Here is a 27,306-nt window from a genome sequence, read left to right on the forward strand (position 1 = left end):
ATTCAAGGACCTGCTAGGTAGTGATTAAGACCTCTAGAAAAGAGTATAGTAAGTAGTTTATTAAAGACTTTTATAAGTGTCACGGCCATGACATGGGCCAGGCGGGGAAGCATGGCAGAAAACACTCTGACTAAGCAGGACCGAGGAAACCGAACGTCGCTCCCATGGGTCCCAGGACCGAACGTTGAAAACGTCGGCCCTACCAATGGACCGAACCCAGAGAACGTCGGTCCAAGGATTGATCCCAAGTATATAGAACACGCTCATTGTACTTTCTTATGTACTAGCTACCTCAGCTATCAATACAACTTGGTTACACTCAATACCATTGAGCATATTACCAGACGTGACTTACAACCTATTGCTCAGACTACGCCCAGCACTCTCTGCCAACATAAACCCTGCACGACCGGTTTATCCCTTGGGAAACACACGATCGTCACACGTTGATAGCTCTTGTTCAGTAGTGTACTGCATACTCTGAGCAATACTGTTACCATGGCACCCAACACTGGATCTCCTTCTACCCCTCGCAGCAAGCTGCCTGTCACCCCCCAACAGGGACAGCCCGCGACCAAACCAGAGGAACCTAACATCCCGATGGACACTGATGACGATGGCGAAGAACACATCGTCCCGGCCTCACACGAAGATGAAGTCCGCAAACTCAGAAATAAGTACAACCACCTGAGCATCCAGCATAACAACCTCCTGGACGGCGCACGCAACAACGCCAGGATCACTCAGGAACGATTGGCCAGCATGGAGGCATCCATGAACGACATGCAGGAACGCTTCCGCCAAGCCATGGAACAGCAACAGCAGCAATACCAGCAAACAATCAACGAACAACAGAACCGGATCGACCGACTCACCACGCTCCAAGCCCAGCAAAATGACCTGGCACAACAGCAGGTTCACGATCTCGGCAACCTGACGTTCGAGCACACCGCCGCTGGTACTACCCACAAAGACATCGGCGAGATCATCAAACCCAAGGACCCAGAACCATTCAACGGACAGGCCACCCACGTCAGGACGTTTCTTACGTCCTCAGAGCATACCAACGGTACTTTCCCACCAGGATGGCCAGTGCCGAAAGCAAGGTCCTACACGCCAGCAGATGCCTCACGGGTAACGCACTCACTTGGTTTGAACCCAAGCTGCGCGACTTTCTCGGGAATGAACCCACCGAGGAAACACAACTCCTTTTCGCCGAATACGAAAACTTTGAAGAAGCGATCAGACGCAACTTCGGAACCATCGATGAAGAACAACAGGCCACGCAGAAACTCAAGAACCTGCGACAGACAAAGGCCGCCTCGACCTACGCAGCCGAGTTCACACAAATCACCTCATTTCTCAATTGGGGAACAAGTGCCCTTCAGATTGCTTTCTACGAAGGACTCAAGGATGAGGTGAAGGACGAACTCTGCAAAACGGAAAAACCCGACAATCTCCAGGACTACATCGACATGACTATCAAGATCGACAACCGACAGTTTGAACGACGCATGGAAAAATCCAACAAAGGACGAATTTGGGGCAATAAGAACAACGCCAACCAATCTCGAAGGCGAGAACAGACCAGGGGCAACACCTCCTACGGGACCCACGCAGGACCTATGGAACTTGGAGCAGCCCAGAAGGACAGCAAGGACATTGAATGTTACTACTGCCACAAGAAGGGACACAAGGCAAATGAATGCCGAAAGAAGCAGCGGGATACGGAGGAGGGACGCTATCAACCAAGGCCACGACAACCCCTCCCAGAAGGTAAGAAACAGGTAAGATCCACCTGGGCAGATACCGAACCCCAGACGGCCATCCGCACCGTTAGAACACTCGGAATGGCTCGACAAGGATACGACAAAACCGGCATCCAACCAGATGAGCTGGACATGCCACACAGCCAAGTATACCTCTCAGAAAAACAGGCGGAAGGCAACTATATGATCAACAACATTACGAAGGAACGACTCCACGAACCAGTCAAACCTCAAAAGAACAACCGCTCGCACATTACAGAACACGTGGGATGGAAACCACTCCCAGAGCCCAACAAGGGAAGACAGCAACCAGGCAACTTGATGTCACAACGTACCATCGCCGTGACCAGACGCGCCGAACCCAAAATCGAAGAACCCACGACACCCCCTTCAGCACAACAACCATCGAACGAACAAGCCGACTTCCAAGAAGCCGCCGCAGAAGGATTTGACCACAAGAAATGGATTGTGGGATACGAAGAGAAGGAACAACTTTTGGTGCCCGCCACAGTCCACCGAAGGGACTGCCGACAAGATGACCCCACACGGTGCAACCATACCCTATGCCCTCGACACCAGATTGAGGCATCACGGGAATACGATGAAATCTGCGAACGACAAAAAACAGACCAACACAGCAGACTGCCACGCAATGATTGGATTGCCAAGACAAGCAGTAGCAACATCAATCGAACCAAGTTCGAGCACAAGGCTCGACAACTACAGAGAGAACTACGCCAGGAGCGCTCTAGGAAGCCCCGGAAAAGCGACAAAGAACTATGGGAGGAGGAAGACTACCCCCAACTGTACGACGAAAACAATAACAGGTACTGGAACAGCCTAAGGGAAAGGTACATCCAGACCGCACGAGAACATGTGGAAACGTCAGATGAGCAAGAAATTTGCATTCGAGCCTACCATCGGGAATTGGCCGAAAACCCTCGACATCCGGAAGCACCTTTCAATCCACGAGACGACGTAAGGACATACCCGACACACCAGGAGCATGCTAGCATCTCTTGGATGTCGTGCCAACACCATTGGTGCGAAACCCACCGAGAGGAGAAGCAAGAGCAAGATTGCTTCCCCGTCCCACTACCACATCAACCAAACCATAAACCCTACCTATGGTACGAAACGGAAGGGTACAAAGTGGTACACTGGTATGAATCCATCGGCGTCGCGAACGCGCGATATTCTTCAAAACTCTACCACGCCACTCAGGAGAAGAAACGGATCACTCACAAGATCGAGGACTGGCAAAAGACGATCAGCCAGGAAAACGAAGAAGACCCCGGAGCCGAACAAGAACGGCAGTACCAGGACTGGCTGCACAAAAGGACGACACGCACGACTACGACGCCTGCGCAAACAGCGAGTGTGAATTTGATCACACAAACTACGCTCTGGCAATGTCAAAAACTAGACACCCCATCCGACACAGGGCGACGGGTGGATGAACAAGGGAATACATTACCCCAGAAGGCCCTCTACTCCACCACCGGAGTACACAGGCGACGATGCCTAGAACTGAAAGTACGAGTCAGAGGAGAATGGTTGAACGCTTTAGTGGACAGCGGAGCTGAGCAGAACTACTTCGACCCGACAACGGCGAATAGGCTCAGGCTACCATGGAGGTACAAACAGACGCCTTACTCGGTTGTCAACCTAGAAGGAACCCCTTTCGACTACAACAACGGTATCATCGACAGCGAGATTGATCACCTCAAAGTTTTCGTTGAAGGAAAGAACCAGGGCATTTCATTCGACGTTGTACCGAACAAGCAACATGATCTTGTACTCGGGTACCCATGGTTACAACGATTCAACCCACATTTTGACTGGAAGACTGGCCAAGTGCTCTCTTTCAACGATGAGACACCTTCCACAGCAAATGACGACTCAGAATACGACACGAGATCTCAAACTTCTACCGAAGGAACCGGAGAAGCCAGGCAGAGGCCAACACGAGACACCTCTCCACCCACAGGGACAAGACACAAACATCAAAAAGGACGAAAACGACAGCGACAAAGGATGATCGCACGAGTCATGCAACAGTTTCATGAACTCGAAAAGGACCTAGCTCCACAAAAGAAACCACAGGATAACCCGGAAGAAGAAGAGCGACTCAAGAACATTCCATGGCAGTATCGCATCTACAAGAAACTCTTCGCGGAAGAACTCGAAACAGGCCTACCCGAGCATACACACTACGACCTAGAAATTGAGTTCATCGATGGGAAGCAACCCGGCTTCAGCAAACTCTACCCACTCAACGAAGCACAACTACCAGTGTTGAAGGAATACATCGAAGACATGATACGGAAAGGATATATCAGGGAAAGCAAGTCATCTGTCGGATACCCCGTCATGTTCGTTCCGAAGAAAAACGGAAAGCTCCGGCTTTGTGTCGACTTCAGGATGCTCAACGCCATTACGGTCAAGGATCGCACACCGCTACCTCTCATCAGCGAATTGAAGGATCGGCTTTTTGGCATGAAGTATTTCACAGCACTCGACCTCAAAGGAGCCTACAACCTTATTCGGATCAAAGAAGGACACGAATGGAAAACCGCTTTTCGTACTAAGTACGGACTATTCGAGTACCTCGTTATGCCCTTTGGACTCACCAATGCACCTGCTGCATTCCAACGAATGATCAACAACGTGCTACGAGAACATCTGGACATATTCGTTGTATGTTACCTGGATGACATCCTCATCTTCTCCAAAACGGAGGAAGAACACACGGAACACGTCCACAAGGTACTGCAAACACTACAAGACGCCAAGTTGTTAGTGGAACCCGAGAAAAGCAAATTCCACGCCCCGGAAGTGGAATTCCTCGACACATCATCTCTCACAACGAGATACGAATGGACCCCAAGAAGGTCTCAGCGGTCAAGGAATGGGAAGAACCAACGAACGTCAAGGAAGTACAAGCCTTCCTTGGATTCGCCAATTACTACCGCAAGTTCCTCAAAGCCTTCGGACGGATAGCTGCACCATTGACGGAACTTACGAAGAAGGACAAGACCTTCGTATTTGGGAACAAAGCCAAGGACGCCTTCGACAAAATCAAGGAACTCATCCTGAGCGAACCAGTGCTCAAGATGTTCGACCCATCTCAACCAATCGAACTCGAAACCGACGCCTCGGACTTCGCCCTAGGCGCACAGATTGGACAACGAGACGACAAAGGACTCCTACACCCAATCGCATTCTACTCCCACAAGCTACATGGAGCGGAACTAAACTACCCCATCTACGACAAAGAATTCCTCGCAATCGTCAACGCCTTCAAAGAATTCAGGCACTATCTCCTAGGAAGCCAACACCAGATCAAGGTATATACGGACCACAAGAACATCACCCACTTCGCGAAAACACAAGAACTCAGCGGACGCCAACTCCGGTACGCCGAATACCTCTCAGAATTCGACTACGTCATCATCCACGTCAAAGGAACGGAGAACGGCAGAGCCGATGCCATCAGCCGACGCCCCGACCTAGACACGGGAAGAACCAAGACAAAGGAACAACTCTTGCAGTTCACGCAGGAAGGACACCTCACACAACGAATCATTGCAACAACCTACACAGTGGAACAGGGCAATCCACTACTCACGAGAATCCTAGAATACAACCAACACCTCCCAGACAATGAGAAAACAGACAAACAACAAGTACCACAGGAACTACAACACGACCTCGTACGCGAAATACACAAACACCTGCTACACGGACACCAAGGAATCAATAAAACCCTAGAACGAGTCAAAACGACGTTTACTTTTCCTAATATGAAGAAAATTGTTTCAACCATCGCCAACCAATGCGACCTCTGCGCGAAAACCAAGGCACGACGCCACAAACCATACGGAAAACTACAACCACTCCCAGTTGCACAACAACCATGGGACTCAATCACTATGGATTTCATCACCAAACTACCCCTATCAGAAGAACCAGCCACTGGAAACTTCTACGATAGCATTCTCGTCATCGTGGACAGACTCACGAAATTCTCCTATTTCATACCTTATAGAGAAGCAACAACGGCCGAAGAATTCGCCTATCTCTTCTATTTCCACATTGCCAAAACACATGGACTACCACTCGAGATCATCACAGATCGAGGACCACCATTTGCATCAAAATTCTGGCAGAGCCTCACAGGATACTTGGGAATCAATCACAAACTCTCCACTGCATACCACAAGGAGACAGACGGACAAACGGAACGCATGAATCAAACACTGGAACAATACCTCCGATGCTATATCAACTACGAGCAAAACAACTGGGTTGAAAAGCTACCAGCTGCCCAGCTAGCCTACAACACAGCAACCAACGAAAGCACCAAGGTCACACCAGCATACGCCAATTTCGGGTTCACACCAGACATTTACCGACAATCCCGAGACGCCATCATCAACCCCAAGGCGATCCTCACCAGCGACCAATTACGAAACCTACATGAAGAAATGAAAACAGAACTCGAATTCGTCAGAAACAAAATGACGGCATACGCCAATAAGAAAAGAATCGAGGGACCGATCCTCTCGGAGGAGACATGGTCTACCTCGCAACAAAAAACATCGAAACAAAACGACAAAACAAAAAACTCGACTACAAATACATCGGACCATACAAGATTAAGCAGAAAATTTCGAAACATAACTACGAACTGGACTTACCACCCAAGGTCAAGCTCCATCCAATCTTTCACATTTCATTACTCGAGCCAGCACAAGACACCATCCAGGTGAAAACAAATAAAGAACCAGACACAGAAATCGACGGACCAGAAGAATACATCGTAGAAGCCATCCTCGACATGAACAAAATCAATGGCAAAACAATGTATTTCATCAAATGGAAGGACTACCCCGACTCAGAAAACACATGGGAACCCCCAGAACACCTCACTGGTGCACAACGCCTTCTGAAGGACTTCCACCAACAACGCCAAGCACAGGCTCGTCAAGACCAACAGCGTTCCAATCAATCAAGTCAATGGCCCCAAAAGAATGCGCCTCCACAACAGCGGACGACTCCTCACGGAGCTCGCCCGATTCCTCCAAGGCACGTAAGCCGCGCTCAAAAGCCTCGTCACCACGCGCTTTGAGCAACCTCTTCTGCTTCCGAATGCGGGCAAGCTTAGCCATCGCCTCCTCCAAAGCAGCCTCTGCTTCAGCCTCCTCACCTTCCAGGCGTTTGCGCTCCCGGATATTTTTCGCAACTACAAGAAATCAGCCAAACCGCCGTGAAAAAGCACTGACACCCACTCACGGAAGGAAGCCACGCCGGCCCCATCGCACACAACCTTCGCATCAACACAATTGGAGCAACGGTTGGAACGATCGGAAACCACCTTACAGGACAGACCCTGGCGGAAACAACGAGTACAAGGCATGATTTCGGAACCAAAAGCCTCAATATAAGCAGAAAGACCCTGCGCTTCGGAAAGCTTTCGCAAAGAAGTACGCTTGAAACCCGGCCTGACATCACGTCAGCAAAAGGAAATTTTTACAAGTCAGAGTTACCCACCGACAACACTTGGCCGCTGAAACTGGTCTTGAGGACAAGACCAACGGGGAGGGAACCTCGTGTCACGGCCATGACATGGGCCAGGCGGGGAAGCATGGCAGAAAACACTCTGACTAAGCAGGACCGAGGAAACCGAACGTCGCTCCCATGGGTCCCAGGACCGAACGTTGAAAACGTCGGCCCTACCAATGGACCGAACCCAGAGAACGTCGGTCCAAGGATTGATCCCAAGTATATAGAACACGCTCATTGTACTTTCTTATGTACTAGCTACCTCAGCTATCAATACAACTTGGTTACACTCAATACCATTGAGCATATTACCAGACGTGACTTACAACCTATTGCTCAGACTACGCCCAGCACTCTCTGCCAACATAAACCCTGCACGACCGGTTTATCCCTTGGGAAACACACGATCGTCACAGTACCTGTCTGGGATATATAACCTAGATCTGCGAGAGGTTAGTGCTATATCATATTAGATCGAGGTCATTTCACAATACCTTGGCGTGCTATTACTATTTAACGCCGCGGCTGATGGGTAGGCTAATATAGCGCTGTAACGCGGAGAGCTTGAGACTCCTATTAATAGTAGTGCTAATAGAACTGTGGAACTAGCTGACCCCGCCGTGCTATTATTCTAAGAGTGGAATGGCATAATAGGATGTACTTCTTAGTAGTATAAAGATGATTATTATATTTAGGTGGAAAAGGTAGCCGAGGAATAAGGGTTAATACTAACCTGCTCCTTACTCCTTAATATTATAAAGCGGCTAGAGGGTAAGACCTCACTAGATAGCGATATAAGCGAGACTCATCTCCTATTAGTCCTTGATCTAGTATAAGATCTACTATGCCCTAGACCTCGGGCAATTTATTTAGAAAATAGCCCTACCCGCTATAGCAGCGCTTGCAAGGTAGCGATAGAAGGCCTAATAGCAGATGAGTTAAGCCCGCCTTACCTATGTATGCACTCTTATTATTACTAGTCATAAGGACTAGAGCGCAACTCGATCTTATTGTTATATAATATTAATAGTCTCTATAGCTTCCTAATATCCCTCGGCGTCGCTAGGCTAGGGTTCTAATAGTATACTTAACCGCATATTACTCTTAATTATATTAATAATATCTATCTTAGTATAGAAATCCCTTCTCCTAGTGGTCTAGATAGTAATGCCGCCATAACATAGCCTCTCTATAATATCCCAAATTACTGCCTCGGGCGCGTCATCGGTCTAGCAGACACTTATATCTAGGTCTTCTTCCCTGCCCTATTTCATAGCTAGCTCTTTGATCCCTATACATAGACTTATATCCCGAGGGAAAGATTTATATACTAGTATGAGGAAGTGACGCTGCCCGCTATGCAAGCCATCATTAATGATAATAATATACTCTAGTATATCCCTAAAACCCATGCTATCGCCTCGTTAGACTTGAGCGCACCCCGGGAAGCGCTAGTAGTTAAAGCGGTGGTTAAGGAAGAGGAGGCAGATATAGAGGAGGAACTAGGGGGATTTATAGGCACGAAGAGGCAAGAGGCACCGGGTAACCCGTTAGGACCGCACTATAAGCACTTTTATGTTATATTATAGTCCTAATACCTTGCCGCTCTCTAGGATAAAGTCTAGGCAAGGGCTACTCCCTTCCCCGAGTACGCCGGCCTATAGCTCTATATAGCTACTAAGAATACTAAGCTGACGTAGATGCGGCCTACGCTCGAGTTAATGCTTAAAGAGTGGCATTATCACTGGGACTCCGTAGTTAATGAGACCTATATTAATCTATAGGCGACGTATATTAATATCAGGCGCTAGCTAATACCCGCCGAGATAGGACCGCGTGGGCGTGTATTGCTATGGCGCCGATGCTATCTAGATAGGCTTTGGCGTCATCGGCTATAGTAGAGTTAGCTTTAGAATCGCCTTAATAGGCGGGAAGAGGGCATTATTTAGGGTAAGTCAGGTAAGCGCTATAGCCTACCTATTCGCTAGACTACCTACCTATTTATAACGCTCCGCGATGCCAGAGATATGATAATTATACCTAGGCTAGGAAGCTAGGAGCTTTAGAAAGGCCTCGTCTATAGCCAGTTCTATAACCTCGTTAAGGTCCTATTCGATGCCGCTAAGTAATACCCATTTTAAAACCGCCATACTAAGAGTATAGCCCTAGACCCGTTATATCTCCTTAACTAGCGCAACTCCACGCGGGGAGCATATACGCACTAGTCCTAGGTATAATATATATATAGGCTTAGTAAGCTTTATATCTACCATAACCTTCCGGCGGTTAATTAGGATAAAATAGATAATAATGCGGTGTAGTTGGCGCTCGAACTGATATAGCACTAATTTATATATAGCATCTAGGCGGAGGACCAAGTGTCGCTAGCCCTCTTACGGCAGATCACAGATCTATTCTCATTAGCTCTAGCTCTAGCTCCGGCTCAGCTAAGAGAGGCATTAGAGAATAACATAAGAGACTACCCCTTCTTTGCTATTCCTTCTTAGATAATAGCTAGATTCCTCTATGCTAGCATTAATTAATACTACTTCCTATTTAAGTATATTAAGGCATAGACCGGCCTGAAGTACTCGCTGCCTAAGACTATCATTATAGCAATAGCACTTCGCGGACTTTGATTTAGCTATGACTTATCCCTTATCACGAGGGAGCCAGTGCTCTAGGGGGATAAATAGACGTCAATATAGCATACGCGGCCCCGGGAGGGGGAACCACAGGTGGTTAAAGTATAACGAGAAGGACTAGGCCTAGGTAAGATATCTAAGGTATATAGGTTTAATTAGTAGCTTCTAGGGAAGTTTAACTAGAATACTTAGCGGTTTACTTCTAAAGTTAGTGATTAACTAGCGGTTAGTAATAACCTCTTATGCTAGGACTATAAGCGGTAATAGCGAGTGCTTAAGGATATTCGCGATGTTTATATCCGGATATGGTAAGCCTAGAGCTAGGTAGGATAGTACTAAGTCTATGAGAACGTGGTAGCAAGGAGGCTATGGCTTAAATACCTCTACTCTATAGCTATTAAACTCTTTTAGCGGGATATCTAGCGCGTAGCTCTAAAGAGCACTAAGTGGAAGATAGGCTCTGACGTTACGGATGAGGCGATAATTAGATACCCGGAGTCTAGTCCTCTGGCCTTCTGCTATGACGGGCTGTTAGACTTGTTTTATAATCGCCAGCGTGACATTAACTATACCTAACCTTATCTTGTTACTAGAAATAAGCTGCGGTTAACTAATGTGATAGATCTCTTTGATAATCTGTTCTCACTTAGTTCTATAGATATATCTATAAAGCATCGAAGAGGCTGGTCTTCTCTCCTTTTTTATATCGCGATACGCCGTAATATTAAGCTCGTCGAGATAACGCTTGGGTTAACTAAGGCGACGCAATAGTACGCGCAGCTTAGGCGGATCGTCTTATTAACTCACTAGATCCTCCCGTGGCTATTAGATACTAAGCTCCTTATAACGACGAAGGAGAGCCAGGCGGTAAATCTTAAATGCCGCCTTACTTAGGCTTCTATTATTTATATCGGCCCTTTGGCTAAGTCGATGGGGTTTTCTAAGCTATCTATCCCGACGCGGAAGGTCGATGATATAGATCGTTATATCTCGACGTAGGATAACCTTTCGTAAGCGCTTTTTGAAGTTTATAGATATTGCTTTGCTGATAGAGGGTGGATGGATAGCGCTGATAATATGAGCTGCCGCTACTATTGGTTTACCTGAGACTTGGTTAAGAGTATACGCGATCGTATTAGCCTTGATGCTCTCTAGCTTAGCTGCGCCGTAGAGCTATTTAAGAAGGGATAGATCTTTCTTATCGCAGAGGCTGGTCGACCACCTTAGCTTCGCATAGTTAGACGCATTTAGGATAGGACTTTAGATAAGCTAGACTGACTTTTTTATAAGCTACTATAGGCGAGGAGTAATAGCCCTCTGGGTCAGAGTCTTACCCCTGACTCCAGATAAGGTGGTATATTAAAAACCAGTTAGATAGCTTTAAGATCTATAGATATAATATATTATATAAAAGAATATCGCTATTTCTTATAGCTAAGGGTTAGGATATAAATAGCAGAGAAGTAAGAAAGTCTTTAGAAACACTTTAAGCGGTATAGTCGCGAATAAGCGAGCCAAATTGCTAATATTGCCTTAAATTCTTTGGAGGAAATAAACTAGACTATATAGACAAATAGGACTAATAAGTCATAGAGGCTATAAAAGCGTTTAAGGAGGGCCATAAGAGAGTAGCTAATAACCCTACTAATATAGTTATTATTATATTATAGACGCCTAAGAGTAGTATATAAGAATTAGTAAGCTATTTAAACTATAGAGGAGAGAGTTAAAGAGTATAGGCGTAATAATAATAATAAATCTAAGGCGTTAGGCGGGCTATATATAATAGATAGTATTATGCGCTAAGTCGAGCTTTTAATATTAAAGATAGCGCTTATTTATTAATTTGAAATAGAGTTAAGATTGGAAATATCGCGCGAGCACTTAGTGAAAGTGGGATTTATTAGGGCTGAAGTATATATTTTAAATCGAGAAATACTAATATAAGTAGAAGTACTTTAATATATAAGCCTAGGGCCCTATTTATAACCTATGCCTAGATAAATATAATTAGGGATAGTAGATAAATTAAAAGTATATAAATTATTACTTAAGTTATATATAAATTAGACCGGGGGGGATTAGCTAGAATAAAATCAGCTAGGATAAAACTAGCTAGAATAAGCTTATTGGCCGTAAACCCCTAAGACTTTACCTACCCTTATTTCTTAATAATATAATTCCCTTCTAGCTATTACTAATAATAAGATATTAGTAGTAAATAATAATAGGGGTAACTAGAGCTAGATAGATAAGTAAATAATATATTATTAATTCTATTAAAACTAGACCGGGAAGTTAATTAATAAAAGAGAAGCTAATTATAAATAATAATAAGTAAGTAAATAAATAAGAGGAAAGGGCTAAGTCTAGTTTAACTAATATAATTAGGCTATATTAGATAAAAAAAAGTAATTTCTTTTTATAGGGTTTTATATTATTAACTTATTATGGCTTATTTGCCGCGTTACTTAAATTTCCCGGGGAATAAAAAAAAATACTTATAGCTAAGTCCTGCCTTCTTCCTAATAGCCATTAAGGATTACTGCCATTTTGCCGAGTAGTCTTCCTAAACCTATAAGAAGCCTCCTCTTTGGTATCTCTCTCTTGCTCTGCCTCCTTTGCTTATGCCTTTATAAGGATATAACCTTAGTGGATTAATTCCTAGGAGGAGATTATGCCTTTATCCTCTTCCTCCCCCTCCTCTCGTGGTAGCTCGGGGGTTATAGCTAGAAACGCGGGCTATATAACCTCTCTGGGCTCCCCGGTTAGGAGTAAGCTAAGAAGGGTAGTAGATTACTATTAATTCTAGCGTTTGCCTTTCTGCTGTGTCGATGACTATGTAGATTGTGATGAGCTGGACTTTATGGGGGTTTAGGCGCTTAGTGGCGGTAATAGTTACTAATCCTTAGAAAAGTCAAAGGAGAAGCTAGGCCTAACCCTATCTTCTAGCTACTAAACCTTAGACTAACCGCGGCATATCTAGCTAGAGACTTACTTTAAGCCAGATTTAAACTCGCTTTATCGCGAAGAAGGCACTAAGATGCTTAATATACCCGATATGTATATAGTGACTGACTTAACCGCAGCTGCCCGGTTCTTTTCCTACCTATCGGGGAGCACCTTTAGCAAGGCACTGCGGACATATATCTCCTAAAGAGGGTCCTAGGTGCCGAGGTAAACTAGGACGTCATTGAGCTCGCGGCTATGCGTGATATAGGTGGGCCTAAAGATATACTCGGTAAGTGCCTTACCGAAGATAATAAGGCCGGCGATAACTCTTATCTGCTTAGTAGCTAGTAAGTTAGAAGCTAGTAGTAGGACTCGCTGCTTACTTAATACCTATACCTAGAGCTCCTTCTAGCGGGAGTGGTCGGCAAAATAAGCATTATCGAGGTCGCTATATAAGAAAGTCTCTATGTATTTAAGAGTAAGGTTAAAGAAATTAGCTAATAAGGTCTGGCTATATTATGATATTAATTACTAGACCTAGGTTATACTAAAACAAAAGGAGGAAATTAGTCGTTTATATATATATCTTAGTCTCTTTTTCTATAAGATTCCTTAATTTAATGACAAAGGAGTAAATTACTTTAAATTAGTCCTAAACCTAGCCTAATTCCATAGTCTTAGACTTTAGCTACTTTTATATAGATTTTAGCTCCTCTTTAAGCCTTTTCTTCTCTTTCTAGGCATACTTTAAGCAAGTAGTATTTACCTTCTCCTTATTATCTAGATTAATAGCCTAGGACTCCTAATTTTTAGATATCGCTATTATTATTTTTATATACTCCTCTATATTTTAAATTTAATCCTTAAGCGCCTATGAGGCTTATCTTTTGTCTTTTAGCTACTTTATAATATTATCTCTAGCGCGGTTAACTTCTTTAAGCTTATCATACTTAGATTACTATTTATTATCTAACTTTGCGAGGGCTTTAAGGTTCTACTTATAAGCGGTTTAAAGCCCTTTAATATTATTCTTAAGGCTTATATTCTCCTAGTATATTCCTTCGAGGCATTTAAACTTATTACTAGTATAATACTTTTAGATAAACGAGAAGAAGCTATAAATAGGGTCCTTTAAATCTTTAGGGGGAGGCGATATATTATTAGGTTTTAGTAGCGATTTATTAGCTACTAATAGCTTAGGCATGGATATTAGGGGCTTTTTTATTATTATTATATCGCATAGTATAAAGTATTAATAAAAGTTATAAATATAAAGAGTAAAAGGATAAATTAAGTTAGTAAATAAGAGTAAGGGTTTTAGATAATAAAATAGGCGACTATGTGATAATTTATATATTTAAGTTTACCTACTAACTAACTATATATAAGTGGGCTCGCATTATATATATAATTATTTATATTTTATAAAATGGTTAATTAGATAGATAATTCATAGCCTTATTTTACGGAGCGTATTAATATAGCCCAAAGTTAAGAAGATAAACTAGGGGTTAAGTATTAGAGAGGGTAGATAGGGATTTACGCTAGTTAGCTATAGTAGGTTAGGATAATAGTATAGGGGGGGTTAAGAAAAAACCAACTAGGCGCTCATTAATACGCGAGATTTTATCTTCTAGGCGCATTATTATATAGCTTATAAGGTAGATTTTCTTTAGAGGCGGGATTTAGAAGAAATATTAATTGATTTACTTATAGAAAAGGTGAAATAATTAATAAATAATTAGCCCTATAAGTATGCTATGCTAACCAGACCTAGAAAATAGGTATCTATATGTAAGGTAGGCGGGCTAGTCTGGCGATAATAGCGGCTAATTGCCTAGCAGATTGAACTTTTAAGCCTTATATTTCCTCTTATAGTTTTATTCTCTAATGCTAGGCAAATTCGCACCCTAAGGGACTCTACCTCTATATAATAATTTATTACTATAATATAAGGCAGCTAGGGTAAGAATTAATAATTTTAGATATTATGCTTAAAACCTTATTTTTTAAGTTATTTTATTAGCCTATCCTCTATATTAGGGTTAGATATATCCTCCTTTAATATAAATAATACTATAAATTCTTTAATTAAGTTATAAAGCGCATTAATATCTTTAATCTATAGATCCCGCTTAGACCTATAGACGAAAAGGATATTACTAAGACATAAGTAACGCTAATAACTTAGTATATAAACCTATTCCCTATTTTTAATAGATATTATTATTAAGAGGAGCTCGACTAGAGGGTTTTTTAGGTTATTAGACAGTAGGCCATTATCCTTTTTATAAATGCCACTATTATATGCCTTTATAACTAGTTCTAGGCCAAAGAGTAAAGGGATGTCGCATGGATTATCGCCCTCGAGGTTAAATAGAGGGTGCGTCTTAGGCATAGCTACCTTAATTATTTGTGGCTCGTGCCAAGTAGCCTAGTCGCGGCGGTAGTTAATCTAGATACTAATGACCTTTAATATCTTATCGGCTAGTACGCGCTTAGTGAAGTAGTTATCTTAACTAGGTTTAATTATACTTTTAATTATATCCCTATAATAGCCGAGGTAATTAATAGCATTATAGTAGGCAGTGAGAGTGATATTAGTAGAATAGCGTGGTTTAAAGCTAGAACCCTTTCTTATTACTATAATGACTAGGCCCTTCTAGATAAACTCGCCCTAGGTATTACTAATTAGGGTTAGGACTATTCCGTGGATTGCCTAATTGGTTTTAATATTGCGGGTTAGTATATCTAGATTTAGGAACTATAAATAGATAATATCTAGATTACTAGGCCTTCCATAAAGGATATTACCTTTTATTTAGCATAGGCCGCGGCTAATATATTTGTTTCTAGGAATATATAAGAGTTAGTCTAGGACTAAGTAAAAGTAGGGCTTAGCCTCGTATTTATCCTTCTTAGTATCTATCTATATAAGGGAAGGCTATTTCTTATCTATAGGGAAGAAAATAGCAAGGTAATATATTAGAGAAGGGCGGTTGGCAAAGTTGCCTTAGGCTTAGTCTAAGAACTTAGCATAGAGAAGGCAATAGGTGCGCTAGTTAGTTTATTAATATTTAAGAGAGCAGTAGGCGGCGGAATGGTAGTGGGTATATCGGCGAGTATTAGAAGAGCTATAGATTATATAGGGGATATTAATATTTATTTTAGGGAGATAATAATATATAATTAAATATATTTAAAGAAAAGGGGGGGAAAGAGGGAGTAAAAAAATAAAAAAAGGTATTTTAGTATACTAGGTAGAATCTAGTAGGTAATAGTTATTTATATGCTATATATCTAATTTTTAGGGGCATATATAGCTAAAGAGTATTATATGTGGCTTTATAACTAGCCAGGGGCTGTTATATTACGGCGGCTATGTTATTAAGGCTGGGGCAAGGGGTAGCTATAAGAGGGGGCTAGGAGGGTTTAAAACTTAAGTAGTCCCTGGGAGTTTTTTTAAGGAGCTATTTCTCTACTTTTAACTATAACTAAGTTTAAAACATAATAAGCAGCGATTGCAGTCAAAGATCACCCCGAACCGGTCCCGGTTAGGGTTAAAAGTTATGCGTCTTTGGGCTATCCATACCACGAGCCCCTAATATTTTAGAAGCCTACCAGTAAACTTGCCATTTTTGGACGCCCTCCCCACCTAAACCTGGGTTTAGGTGTCCGTGCGCACCCTCCCCTCCTCAAACCTCTAAGCCTCCATCTCTCCTCCACCTTTCTCATTCGTTCTCCCCTGACTACCATCTATGCTCCTTTGGCCACTTCTTGACGACATCTAATTCTTGACTAGCAGCCCAGAAGTCTCCCGTCTCCCGTCTCCCGTCTCCCGTCTTCCTTTCTTTTAATTAGTCACCTTCCCCACCCCCTGTACCTTAACACTCCCATTCAATATAATAACCCGAACCCTCATCTCTTCCCACCTGTTGCTTCTTACCCTTTTACAATTCCACATCCCACATCAAATAAAATAAATCACAAACAATAAATCCCAATAATAATAATCATCAATCAATCATCACAAACAATGATCAAAATTGGTCGCCCTCTACCTCCCAAATCCAACCCCGATCCCCGGCCCTCCAAACGGCTGAAAACTACCCCTACCCACCCTTCCCGTGAACCCCGTCTATCCACCTCTCCTCCCTACTTCCCGTCCCCGACGATACCCCATCATCACCACCTAAGCCCGCCAAGTCACCAAAGCCTCCTCCACCTTCCTTCACCGAGGTCGATTCCCTGAGGAAACAGGCGGAGCCCTACCGCCTCGCCGTCGCTGAGCTGCCCATCCATCTCCTCCATTCCGCCTGGTCTCGTGGCAACAACAGGCCCCTCGACCGCAATCACGTCGCCCATCTTTGTCGCTCTTTCCAGAATGGCGGCCTCGCACGTCGAGCCGAGCAGCACTACGTCCAGGTCTCCTGCAGTGCTGCCGCCGTTCAAAAAATGATCGACGCCATCCCAGACGCTGATCAGAGCACTGCCCAAGACCGACGTCAGCATGTGCTATCCTTCAAAAACTGGGCCGACTTCAACGGCGACGAGAAACCTGAGCTCATGGCCGGCCAGCATCGCATCGAGGCTCTGAAAGACTACGTGAAACAGACGGATTCTGATTCGAGCGATTTGTGGTGGATTTGCGAATTTTACGACAAAGGTGTGACCCCTCTTCAATCACCCCCAATCCGCAGATCTTCTCTACCTGATATACTACTTATACATACATAACAAACAATACTCATCCTTATACACAGACACTCTACCAGTCGAACTTGACATCAAGCTTCGTGTCAACCGTCGCGATCTCACCCTGCCCGATACACATGGTCAGATCTGGTTACAGCTCGCCTCCGCCTTTGACCGGGACCCCACTCTATTTTCTGCCGAGAAAAATGTCAACAAGAAGGGTATCGAGAAAAGGATGTTGGATATCCTGTGCCTGACAAGTGAAGCTCGCTTTCCCATCAGCCGTCTCGTCACGCTGTGGAGAAGCGAGCGGTGGAGACCTCGCATTACCCGCTGGTGTCGAACCTCTCTGGGGAGAACCACATTCAACATTTCAAAATGGTATCAGATCGCAGGGTACAGATTGGACGATGTGAGTAACTCACCCTTGACATCCGTGATGGACCTACCATTTATTCATTCACCTCTCCCACCCCAGACAGTCTCGGATCAAGCCTTGCCTAGAATAATATGTGGCTAACTTGGGTGTACCATCGTCCTGCACGAGCAGTATTGGTTCGATACGTTCTATCAGATACTCGAAACTTTAAGGGCACTTCCTGCCTCCGCCTCTGAGTCCATTCAGATTTCAGACTGGACCATGCTCGCCTGCAGTCTCAAAAACGACACCTATGATGCTGCAGATGTATACCAAGTCTTTTATCCCAAGGAGGACAGTAGCAGCGGCGATAGCAACTCCACTCCATCGGTTCCTTCCACTGGCAAACCGAGCACAAAGGCAACACGGCGAACCGGATTTCTGACCTCGCTTGACAAGGAAGCCTATGACAGTCTTTGCCGCCATCTTCAACAGAACCTTACTCTTCGTTTTCCGGATGTGCAGCCTTTATTGCGGATCAAAAAGGAGGAAGGCGAGGTCATGGCACAGGTCATGGACCATGTAGTGCGCTGGGTCAACACCCAACCCGCTGATATCATCGGTCTTCACGAGAACAACAAGCCTTTACGACGAGAAGACCTGGTGCCTGCGATCAAAAGTCTCAAGGCGACTGCTTATGGAGACGATTGGTGGACTCGGCTCAGAGAAGACGACGATGTCGATGGCGCCGACGATGTCGCGTCCTGGCTCGACCTGCGTTCACGGACCCTGGAAGGCAGGTCCTCGACTACGTCCGCAGCCATATGACCGAGTTCAGGGATCCCTCGACGAAACACTATCTCGACTTGATGCCAGAAGAACATTATGAGCAATATGCAGAACGCTTCAGCACCGGCGATCTCTGGATGGGCTTATTTCACATCGTCCAACACGCTGTTGGTCCTGCATTTCGTCCGGTGTGGGAGGATTCGATCCCTGAACGCATCGGCGCGGATGACGCGATTCACCAGCCGCAGACTGAGATGCGCCACAGACCACCGGCTTCGGCCATCACACGAGCTATCTGTAGTCAGCTGGGAAATATTCCCGAGGTGAAGGAGAATCCTGCATTGAGAGGCGTGTACGCCTCGAGCGAACTTGGTGCCTATATCGATCATGCTGTCCTCGCATGGGCTTCCGATCGATGCCGCAAAGCAGTGGAAAGCAACGAGTCTGACGAAGGAAATCCTTGGTCAGGCGAAGCACTCCAAGCGATCCAGGCGGCATACCAGGGGTACGAGAGGATCCTGGCAGGAATGACGTCCGCCACTGCAATTTCCGAACACGATGATCAGCAGCAACAGCAGCGGCACTTGCCAGACGAGCGTATCAGCCACGTCCCGAATGAAGTGCTCCGTCAACAACAGGGTGCCGTATCATCGAGCCCCCCATCTTCGCAAAGGTTTGTTCCGATCAACACGGCAGACAGGGCACAGCGTGACGGCGGGCGCACAATGGCCATGGAAGAAGACCTATTACTCCGAATGCAGCAGCGGCAGCAGCGGCGGCAACAGCGCCAGCCATCAAGACATCCTCAACAGCAGCCACCTTCGTTGCCGCCGTTCGCTGGATTGCCTCCAGCCCAGGAGACGGCACTGAGAAGCCCCCGCCACCAAGACGGAACACATGCAAGGAATGCCGCGGATCACGGTTATCAGCCACCTCCTCAGAAGTCTTACATTGCAGCTGAAGTCGGCCGTCCGTTGCAGAAACTACCAAAGGGAGATGTTGGGAACGGCTGGATCCACCAATCACCAGCAACCAGGACAACGTTACCGAACGGGCGGCCAAGCCCTAGCCAATCCCAGATGACTAGGGCGAGACGACAACGCCAGCGTCACCAGGAACAAGCCCTTAGCTCGCAGCCACAAAAGAGATCATCCTGGATGGATGGGCCTGTAGCGACGTCCGGAAGTAAGCGTTGATCCTTCCGCAGGGCAGGCGGGGCGGCAGCTGGGAACGACGAGCGAGCCATACCCTATACCAAAGATATACGATTCAATCCGGCGAACCATCGGCAGTCGCACAGCAATAAATAAACAATAAGCAGCAGTAATTAAAATAATAGTAATGATAATAAAAGCCATAATTTTTGACCAAATGTATTGTTTTTAACCCGTGAGAAGTTATTGATACAGCTAGGCTAGGCCAAAATCGTTCCTATCGCGACCACTTGTACGCTCCTGCTGGAACTGATGGCTAGTCAGACACTGGTAAAGGTTGAAAACACAGGGAAAAAGATGCGGATAGGCCGGAAAGAACTGGACTGGGGGTAGAGTACCCTTGTTGTTTTAAACTGTGATAAGCTTGCAGAGTTTCATAGTGCCTGTGACGAGCAAGCCACCTCATTTCCCGCGGGTTTCGCCCTAACCCTTTGCATAAGGGCATCACGAGGGATTTGATGTCATTCCGTGTGATAATTCGAAGAAGATGCATGAGATAGCGCTGTATATTTCAGGTTTTGACATCAGCCACACGCGCGCTCGGACACCTAACCCTGGGTATGCCGGCCCGGGTTGTTTATGGATGTGTTCGGGGTAAAGCTGGCGGTAGGTACGGTAGCTGCTCTCCTTTCGAACCTTACTGAAGACGCGGTCCCTTTGGTAAAGAGCTTCAGTTGCGACCACGACAGCACGAGGCAGAGCGACGCGTCTCGCGTCTAGCCGTACCAGTTTGCACAGTAGCCGAATCCTATAAATCAGCGAGCAGTTTCGCAGGTGACGATGATGGAATATTCCTGACAGAAACAAGTAGTGTGTATTCCTCAGTATTGTCATTCCCCCGTACCCTTCATGTTAATTCATATCCTTTTCGTCACCAGTCAGCATCCTCTGAGCATCAGGGTCACCTCTCGTTGGTCAACATAACCGTTGTGACGGACGCTGAGAAGCCTACCATGTCGTGCTTAGGGCTTCCAGAAGAAATCGAATTCGATGTTCGCTCTGATGGTCCTGACATTGATGACGGCGAGGACCAAGAAGAGGCGCGAGAGCTTATATCGCCGTTCTCGGCCGATGAACATTATCTCGAGGAGCCCGCGAGCATCCAAGGGAGTGCAGTCAGCACAGAAGACGCTACAGACCAGTTTCAAAGAGGCTGGAGGGTAGACCGTCGCGCCGGTGATTCCTGGATGTATGGTATGGCACAGCATTGTTCGAAGAGCGTGTAGGAGCAGTGACTTATTTCAGTCCTTTCCCTTCCCTTCCTACGCTCTTCCCCACCTAGAACCTGAGCCAGAACGCGCTGCTAGTTTTTTCAAATTGTCTGGGGTGTCCTGACTGACATGTCGTGTTAGCTGACGAGCTCATCGACGAGACGAACGACGAAGCCTTCGACGGGACACGTGCTCTTGACCTCCTCCAGCGCCGAGTTGTATTGGACTATGGGAGCAAGAAGACAGGGTCAAAGGCGGCGAGCGAGGACGACGATTATTACCCCGTATTTCGGCTCGATTTCGTTAGCATCGTCGGTCTACCGCGTCGGCCGATCTGCCGGTCTAGCCACTTCTTTGACAATATCACAATATCCTTTCGCCACTGGAGTGCCCCATATGTCGCAAAGCATGTGCAGGGCGTCGATTTCGACCTGAGCGGCCGTACCTTCCGCATTGCCACCGGCGCCACTCGAGAAGCTTGGTTCATCGTCATGCATCCAAGCCAGAGAGCTGCTGGGACCAACCACCCCCGCCGACGACACGATACAACACATACGAGGACTGCCCTCGTACAGGGCCGTGCTCTGTTACTCGCATCGTACATCAAGGACATCTTCCTTCAAGGTGAGCTCCTTGGTGAAGGTGTTGAGCCGAGGTGGGCCCTCGGAGGCAAGGAGACGCAGATGATTGCCTTTGACAAGTGGGTCATATTCCAGACACTATTCATGGATGGCTGGACGGAGTTCCTCGAAAGGTTCTCCGTAGAAGACGACCCTTTCTGGACCGATCATCAGCCCGCCTTCCACGCGTACGACTATGGCGCCAACATCAACATAGAAGTCAACGAAGGCATAGCGAACCTCGAAGAAGAGACAGTCATCAGGCCAGCCTATCTCGACGGTCTGGACGACGAGTCCAACGAGACCGACGACGGTGATGATGATGGAGAAAACAATAGTTTGCCGGCGACACAGCAAGGATGGGAGCGAATTAGAGGGGAGGAACGAGAGGATGAGCTCGACGAGCTATACGATGATCAACCAACCGTCGAAGTGGAAGACAACGATAGCCTGTTCGTGTCGGAGAGGGCGGACGATGATGTTGCTTCTCAAATACCACCTAGCCTCAGTCCAGGGCGAATCGATACGGATTATCGAGGTATTGTTGACGGCGAAGCCGACGCGAACAGGCACAATGGTGACGACGACAACAATGGTGATGGTGATGAAGAGCGGGAGCGGAGGTTCCTTGAATGGATGAACGAATCCGAGAACACTGATGTGGGCCAACATAACGGGACTCAGCTACAAGATGATCAGGAGCATCAATACGATGGGCAAGACAACTCCCAGCAGCAGCCGTTGAGCCCAGATACTGACGGTAGTGGCGACGTCCGTCCAAGGCAAGCGCCAGACGTCTCGCCACCCAGTCTACCTCCATCATCAGCATCTGTACCAGCAACGGAGGACCAGAGAGAACATGATGCGTTGTATAGTCCTGGCCTGATGCGGTTGCGTGAGGCCCTTGAGGCGAAGTATAACCTCGACAACATCAGCCACGTCTCCTATGCCCTGGCTGTTGACGTTCATTGCACTGCAGCAAACAAGCATCCCGATGCAGAAGGAAGACCAGGTCCTCCTGTATGTTTACTTGCCGACCGTAACCGGGTGGCTGGGGAGTTTTACGGGAGCAACTATACCTTCTACCCACTCGGCTTCCACCCAGCGTACGGCAATTTCACATCGGATCGTCCACCTGCCTTCCTGGATAGTGACCTGTTTACTGTCATGAAGGAGAACATGAGCCACCAGAACCAGGGTGCCGACGTGCTTTCGTTCGGCTTCTTCCAGGGCTATTCCAACCTGAAACGGTCTATCCGTCATGGGCCTCACGACCTGCTAGCCAGCCACGGTCTCGCCACAGCTGCTCTCACCATCCCCTCGACGGAGGCTCAGCGCACGGCGCGGCTCAAGGACAAGCAACAGCGGCTACTGGCCCAGGTGCGGGGGCGACTCACACCTGACAACCCTGGCGCATCGACACCTTTTGCGCGGGAGAGACAAAGGGTTGAGGCAGCCATGCAGGCGAATGAGTTTGCGTTCCGATTCGAGCAGGTTATTTCCATCGATGCTCCACGACTCGTGCGCCGTCGTCGAAACTTCAGTAGCGTACTACAGCCCATCTTCCAGCTCATGCGACTCTTCCTCAAAGAGAAACAGCTTTATGCAGGTATCCTCCGGCGTTTCTCTCCTGATATCTTCCCAGGAGTCATGGTGGCTTTCGCCAAGGTTATGGAGGCAGCCATAGCAGAAATGGACCGCCGCTTCCGCGAGGCTGGGTCGAAAGGACTGGGCATGGCTCTCTCCGAGGGTGTCGCTGCGCTCGATCGACTGGGCAACTTTTGCTTCACCGGGGACCCGAGGGTGCTCCCTACCAAAGTTATGAGGCTTCTCGGTACGATTGATAGTCTAAGAACATGCGGATGGCCATTCATATCGCCGCGAATGCTGGACATCCGAGAAGGGCGAGGACTCGTCAACCTTGTGGGATGGCCACAGTTGAGCAACGGACGGCCCGTTCTGATGCACGTTGCCTCGCTAGAGTATCACTACGATAGAACGGTGGCATCCAACCGACACAGTCAATTGTGGTTTGCTGAACTTGGGGGTCGATCGATAGACGGGATGGACAGGATGACGACATTTCTCCACGAGGTGTTCCGAGATCTATGGGTACCAGAGACGGCCGCTTTTATCGCGCGCCAAGTTCGTCGTGGCTTGAACCGTGGTATCCGTAGTGGCGGTAGGGACGGCGTTGGATCGCATGGTGATGCCGACACGGGTAACGAGGAGAGTGCTCGGGCGATGATTGCGTTAGAGGCCTGGGAGGCGCAAGACAGTCCCTTCAAAACATCGTACGTGCCAGGAGTCTCTTTAGCTTCCCCAGCGTTCCTGACATCATCACAGAAATTTCGAAAAACTATCAGCGCAAGTACTCAAGTTCGATGACCGTCCGACAGATGAATCGAGGATGGTGCTAAAGACGAGACGCGACTTTGCAGAAGAGATGTTCGTTGCTCTGATGGAGGGCGGCAGGAAGGGTCACCCAGGAGTTGAGTCTATCGCACCGACACATTCGACATGGCCTTCTATCCTCCGGGCCGCCATCCAACACACCAGAGGCGTCTTTGCAACGAGGGCCCAGTGGGTCTCGGGTATCGCAGCTGCTATGGTATCTGCGAGTATCGAGTGGGTACCTGGCTCTCATCGCCGGAGATTGACGCATCAGCAGGTAGTACAACTCGTCGGAGCAGCTGCATCCGCCACTGTCCTCGCGGCTCGGCCCGACAGCCTCAAGAGGCGGGCGCTCGAGGCGGAGGCTCGTAGGTCGGTCGATTCGGTTGGCGTCAAGCGAGCGAGGATCCGACCACGAATCGATCTAGGCTGTAAGATACCGTTCAAGCAGATCCCAGATATTGTGGAAAGAGGCTTCACCGAGATACGTCGGCTATTCGCGAAAGGAGATCAGGGCGTACTATCCCACTACTGTGTGGCGTACTGCTGTCTGACAGAATGCCTCGAGGATCCATTATGTGATCTTATGCTCATGCTCACGTTAACCATCACAGCGTCGAGTGCAACCCCGAGGTTCGGCCCAATACAAAGGCCTTCAACGTGACGACTAGGAGAAGGGACCCGGCTCTTCTAGCAGCCAACATGGTGACGAGAATGCTCTGGTTCCTGCGGCCGGAGGCATTTCCATGGGACAAAGACCGTGATTCAGTGCTGCGGGTGTCTGAGATGACGAAGAAAATCGGTGAGTCATATCCACGGTCCCGTTCAACGTCGACGAAATAGGATGACTGATTACCTAACCGTCTGTAACCGTAGAGCACAAAGGGGTCAACAACCGAATGCTTCGAGAACTGGGTTGGATTAAAGTCAAGGGCAATCGGGATAGCCCACGCAACTGCGAGTCACGTCTCACGCCTAAAGACGAGCTCTTCAAATTACGTAACGACCTAATATTTCTCATGAAGGAGCCGAGGAGTTTTATTGGCAGTGTATTCAAGAGTAATAAGGAAGAATGGGTAGATAGATGCTCGGCTATTATTAATGATAGGTAGCTAAGACAGGGTTACAAGTAAACAAATTCTTCAAAAGCATGCTGCACTTGAATTACCATCACTACGAGGCCATTTTATAAATTGCCAGAACTTCTCAGTGTAGAACAATCATTCTATTGCCTTGACATCTCTTAAGTGAGGACTTCAAGTGGCTTAACTGCTTCGGCTGGCTCGATCGACTCATGATCGTCCAGTAATAAGACCGAAAACTAGCGGCCTCCATATTACATGGCAACAGCCAAGCTTGAGGATAGGTAGCAGCAGCAGGGTAGGTAGCATAATCTCAAAGGTCACGTGATATAGAACCATAACCTGCAGTAGTCAGAGGGAGAGAGCAAGGTTCTCAATAGTTCTTCACAAATTTCCTTTTTCACGGCAAATACCAATTACCTTAACATTACAGCAGAATTACACTCACGGCCAACGCATACATCCGGCATATCCAGTCATGACGGCTACAGAACTCTACACGATCGCGCTTGAGCGGTCCACACAGCCAGATCTACCAACAGAGCACAACGAGGCTCCGCACCGCATGGCACGGCTATCAGATACAGACCGCGCAGCCTGCGAGGGATGGCTCCAGGAGATGAACTTCCTCCGCCCAGGGGAGGCAGAGGACGATGAAGTCTGGAAAAGGATCAAGAGAAACTGGATCGGATACCTATCGGCGACGAGCCCCACGCCGGATGCAGCGCTGGCACCGAACCGCAAGGTTGTGCAGTTCAGGAGTGGCGGCGAGGATGCGAGAGAGCAGAGACGCAGATTTGTCCAGGATCGTCAGAGGCGCATGATCATCCAGTCGGCCTTCTGGAACGGGCTGGACGGGATAGAGGCCATGACGGAGCGATGGCCACGGGCGGCGCGGGCCGCATTGAACAGCATGGATGAGAGCGGGGAAGATGAGGGTCGAGGTGCGTTTGAGAGCCTCGCGGCCGTCTGCGACCTCAGTCGGCGACGACGATACCAGTCCATCTGGACGAGCCTGGTGGGGTTCATCTGTCATTCGCAAGACGAGGGCACGCTGGAGGAGATGGGTATGCGGTTGACGGAGAGCCAGATCGACGACATTCTAGATATCGAGCAAGAGGTCTGGCAGGTGGATCTCAAGGCGATAGCGCGGAGGCGGGAGAAGGGAGGGTTCGAGGGCGTCTGGGCACCGATCCAGCTGCTGCTTATGAAGGCGTTGAGGAAGCCTAAGTCGACGCCGCGGAACAACCCGCTCGTGTGGTGGATTGCGGTCCTCGCCCGATCGGTGGTGTCGGGGGATGATGGCGATAGGGACTTTATCAGCCGAGGGCGGTTCCACAAGAACCCGATGCCGATGGATATCGACCTCGGGGAACGGCTGCGAGCGATAGTGCACTACAGCAAGGTCATTGTGCTCGACGATGCCTTCTCGACCTGGCCGGAAGAATCAGGGTGGATGATGGAGGTGCAGAGCAGGCTGAATATGGTGAGTATCGAATGGATCAACGACGAGGGGGTTCTAGGCCAGATGGACCACCCGGTGATGGCGGGCCGGTATATTCGACGGATGCGTGGCGGTCCGTGGTGGCACACATAGCTGAACACACGAAGAAGCATCTTGGGGGGAAGCAGAGGACGGCGATATATAGGTTGCGAATGTTAGCTAATGCGATAGGGTAGGTATGAGGGGATAAACGGCCTAGGGTTTATGATTGTTGGGCGTAAACTAAGCACTACCTAATCAGGGTGGTAGAGGGGAAATAATTTATAGATCTATTATTCTCCTATCCTAGCGCTCTAGTAATCAAAGGTATCTAAGGCCTAACTAGTTATTGCCTTAAGAAGAAGAATAATATAATAAGTCTGAGTGCCGCGGTTTTGGCTACTAAATTCGGCGAAGAACATCGCCGCTTAAGTGAATTCTATACACAGCATCCGGCGCGACTCTAGAGACCTTGCATCCTGCTGGTCTTGGAATCCCTTCAAACCTGGGGGTAAGTGTCTATGCG

At 47.2% G+C, this 27,306-nt stretch overlaps 4 protein-coding genes across 4 annotated transcripts; 3 read left to right on the top strand and 1 right to left on the bottom strand.

Annotated features, from left to right (window-relative positions):
* Positions 1–498: 498 nt before the first annotated feature.
* On the top strand, positions 499–5,543 carry LRP88_00599 (uncharacterized protein; the record flags this gene model as incomplete). Its single annotated transcript, XM_083237307.1, has 4 exons — positions 499–1,049; positions 1,103–4,538; positions 4,589–5,322; positions 5,468–5,543. The coding sequence occupies 4 exons, from the start codon at positions 499–501 to the stop codon at positions 5,541–5,543; spliced, it is 4,797 nt and encodes a 1,598-aa protein (XP_083107198.1).
* A 1,157-nt stretch (positions 5,544–6,700) lies between these two features.
* On the bottom strand, positions 6,701–7,397 carry LRP88_00600 (uncharacterized protein; the record flags this gene model as incomplete). Its single annotated transcript, XM_083237308.1, has 3 exons — positions 6,701–7,017; positions 7,068–7,276; positions 7,330–7,397. 3 exons carry the CDS (start codon positions 7,395–7,397, stop codon positions 6,701–6,703), a joined length of 594 nt encoding a protein of 197 aa, XP_083107199.1.
* Positions 7,398–17,389: 9,992 nt separating this feature from the next.
* LRP88_00601 (uncharacterized protein) lies at positions 17,390–19,845 on the top strand (the record flags this gene model as incomplete). Its single annotated transcript, XM_083237309.1, has 5 exons — positions 17,390–17,600; positions 17,698–17,866; positions 18,221–18,725; positions 18,788–19,749; positions 19,806–19,845. 5 exons carry the CDS (start codon positions 17,390–17,392, stop codon positions 19,843–19,845), a joined length of 1,887 nt encoding a protein of 628 aa, XP_083107200.1.
* Positions 19,846–20,943: 1,098 nt separating this feature from the next.
* On the top strand, positions 20,944–26,894 carry LRP88_00602 (uncharacterized protein; the record flags this gene model as incomplete). Its single annotated transcript, XM_083237310.1, has 5 exons — positions 20,944–21,184; positions 21,343–24,115; positions 24,168–24,587; positions 24,830–25,017; positions 25,774–26,894. The coding sequence occupies 5 exons, from the start codon at positions 20,944–20,946 to the stop codon at positions 26,892–26,894; spliced, it is 4,743 nt and encodes a 1,580-aa protein (XP_083107201.1).
* Between the last annotated feature and the right edge of the window lie 412 nt (positions 26,895–27,306).

The sequence above is a fragment of the Fusarium phalaenopsidis genome, assembly GCF_050370095.1.
Source record: "Fusarium phalaenopsidis strain FUZ10S chromosome Unknown contig_32276, whole genome shotgun sequence".
NCBI lineage: Eukaryota > Fungi > Ascomycota > Sordariomycetes > Hypocreales > Nectriaceae > Fusarium > Fusarium phalaenopsidis.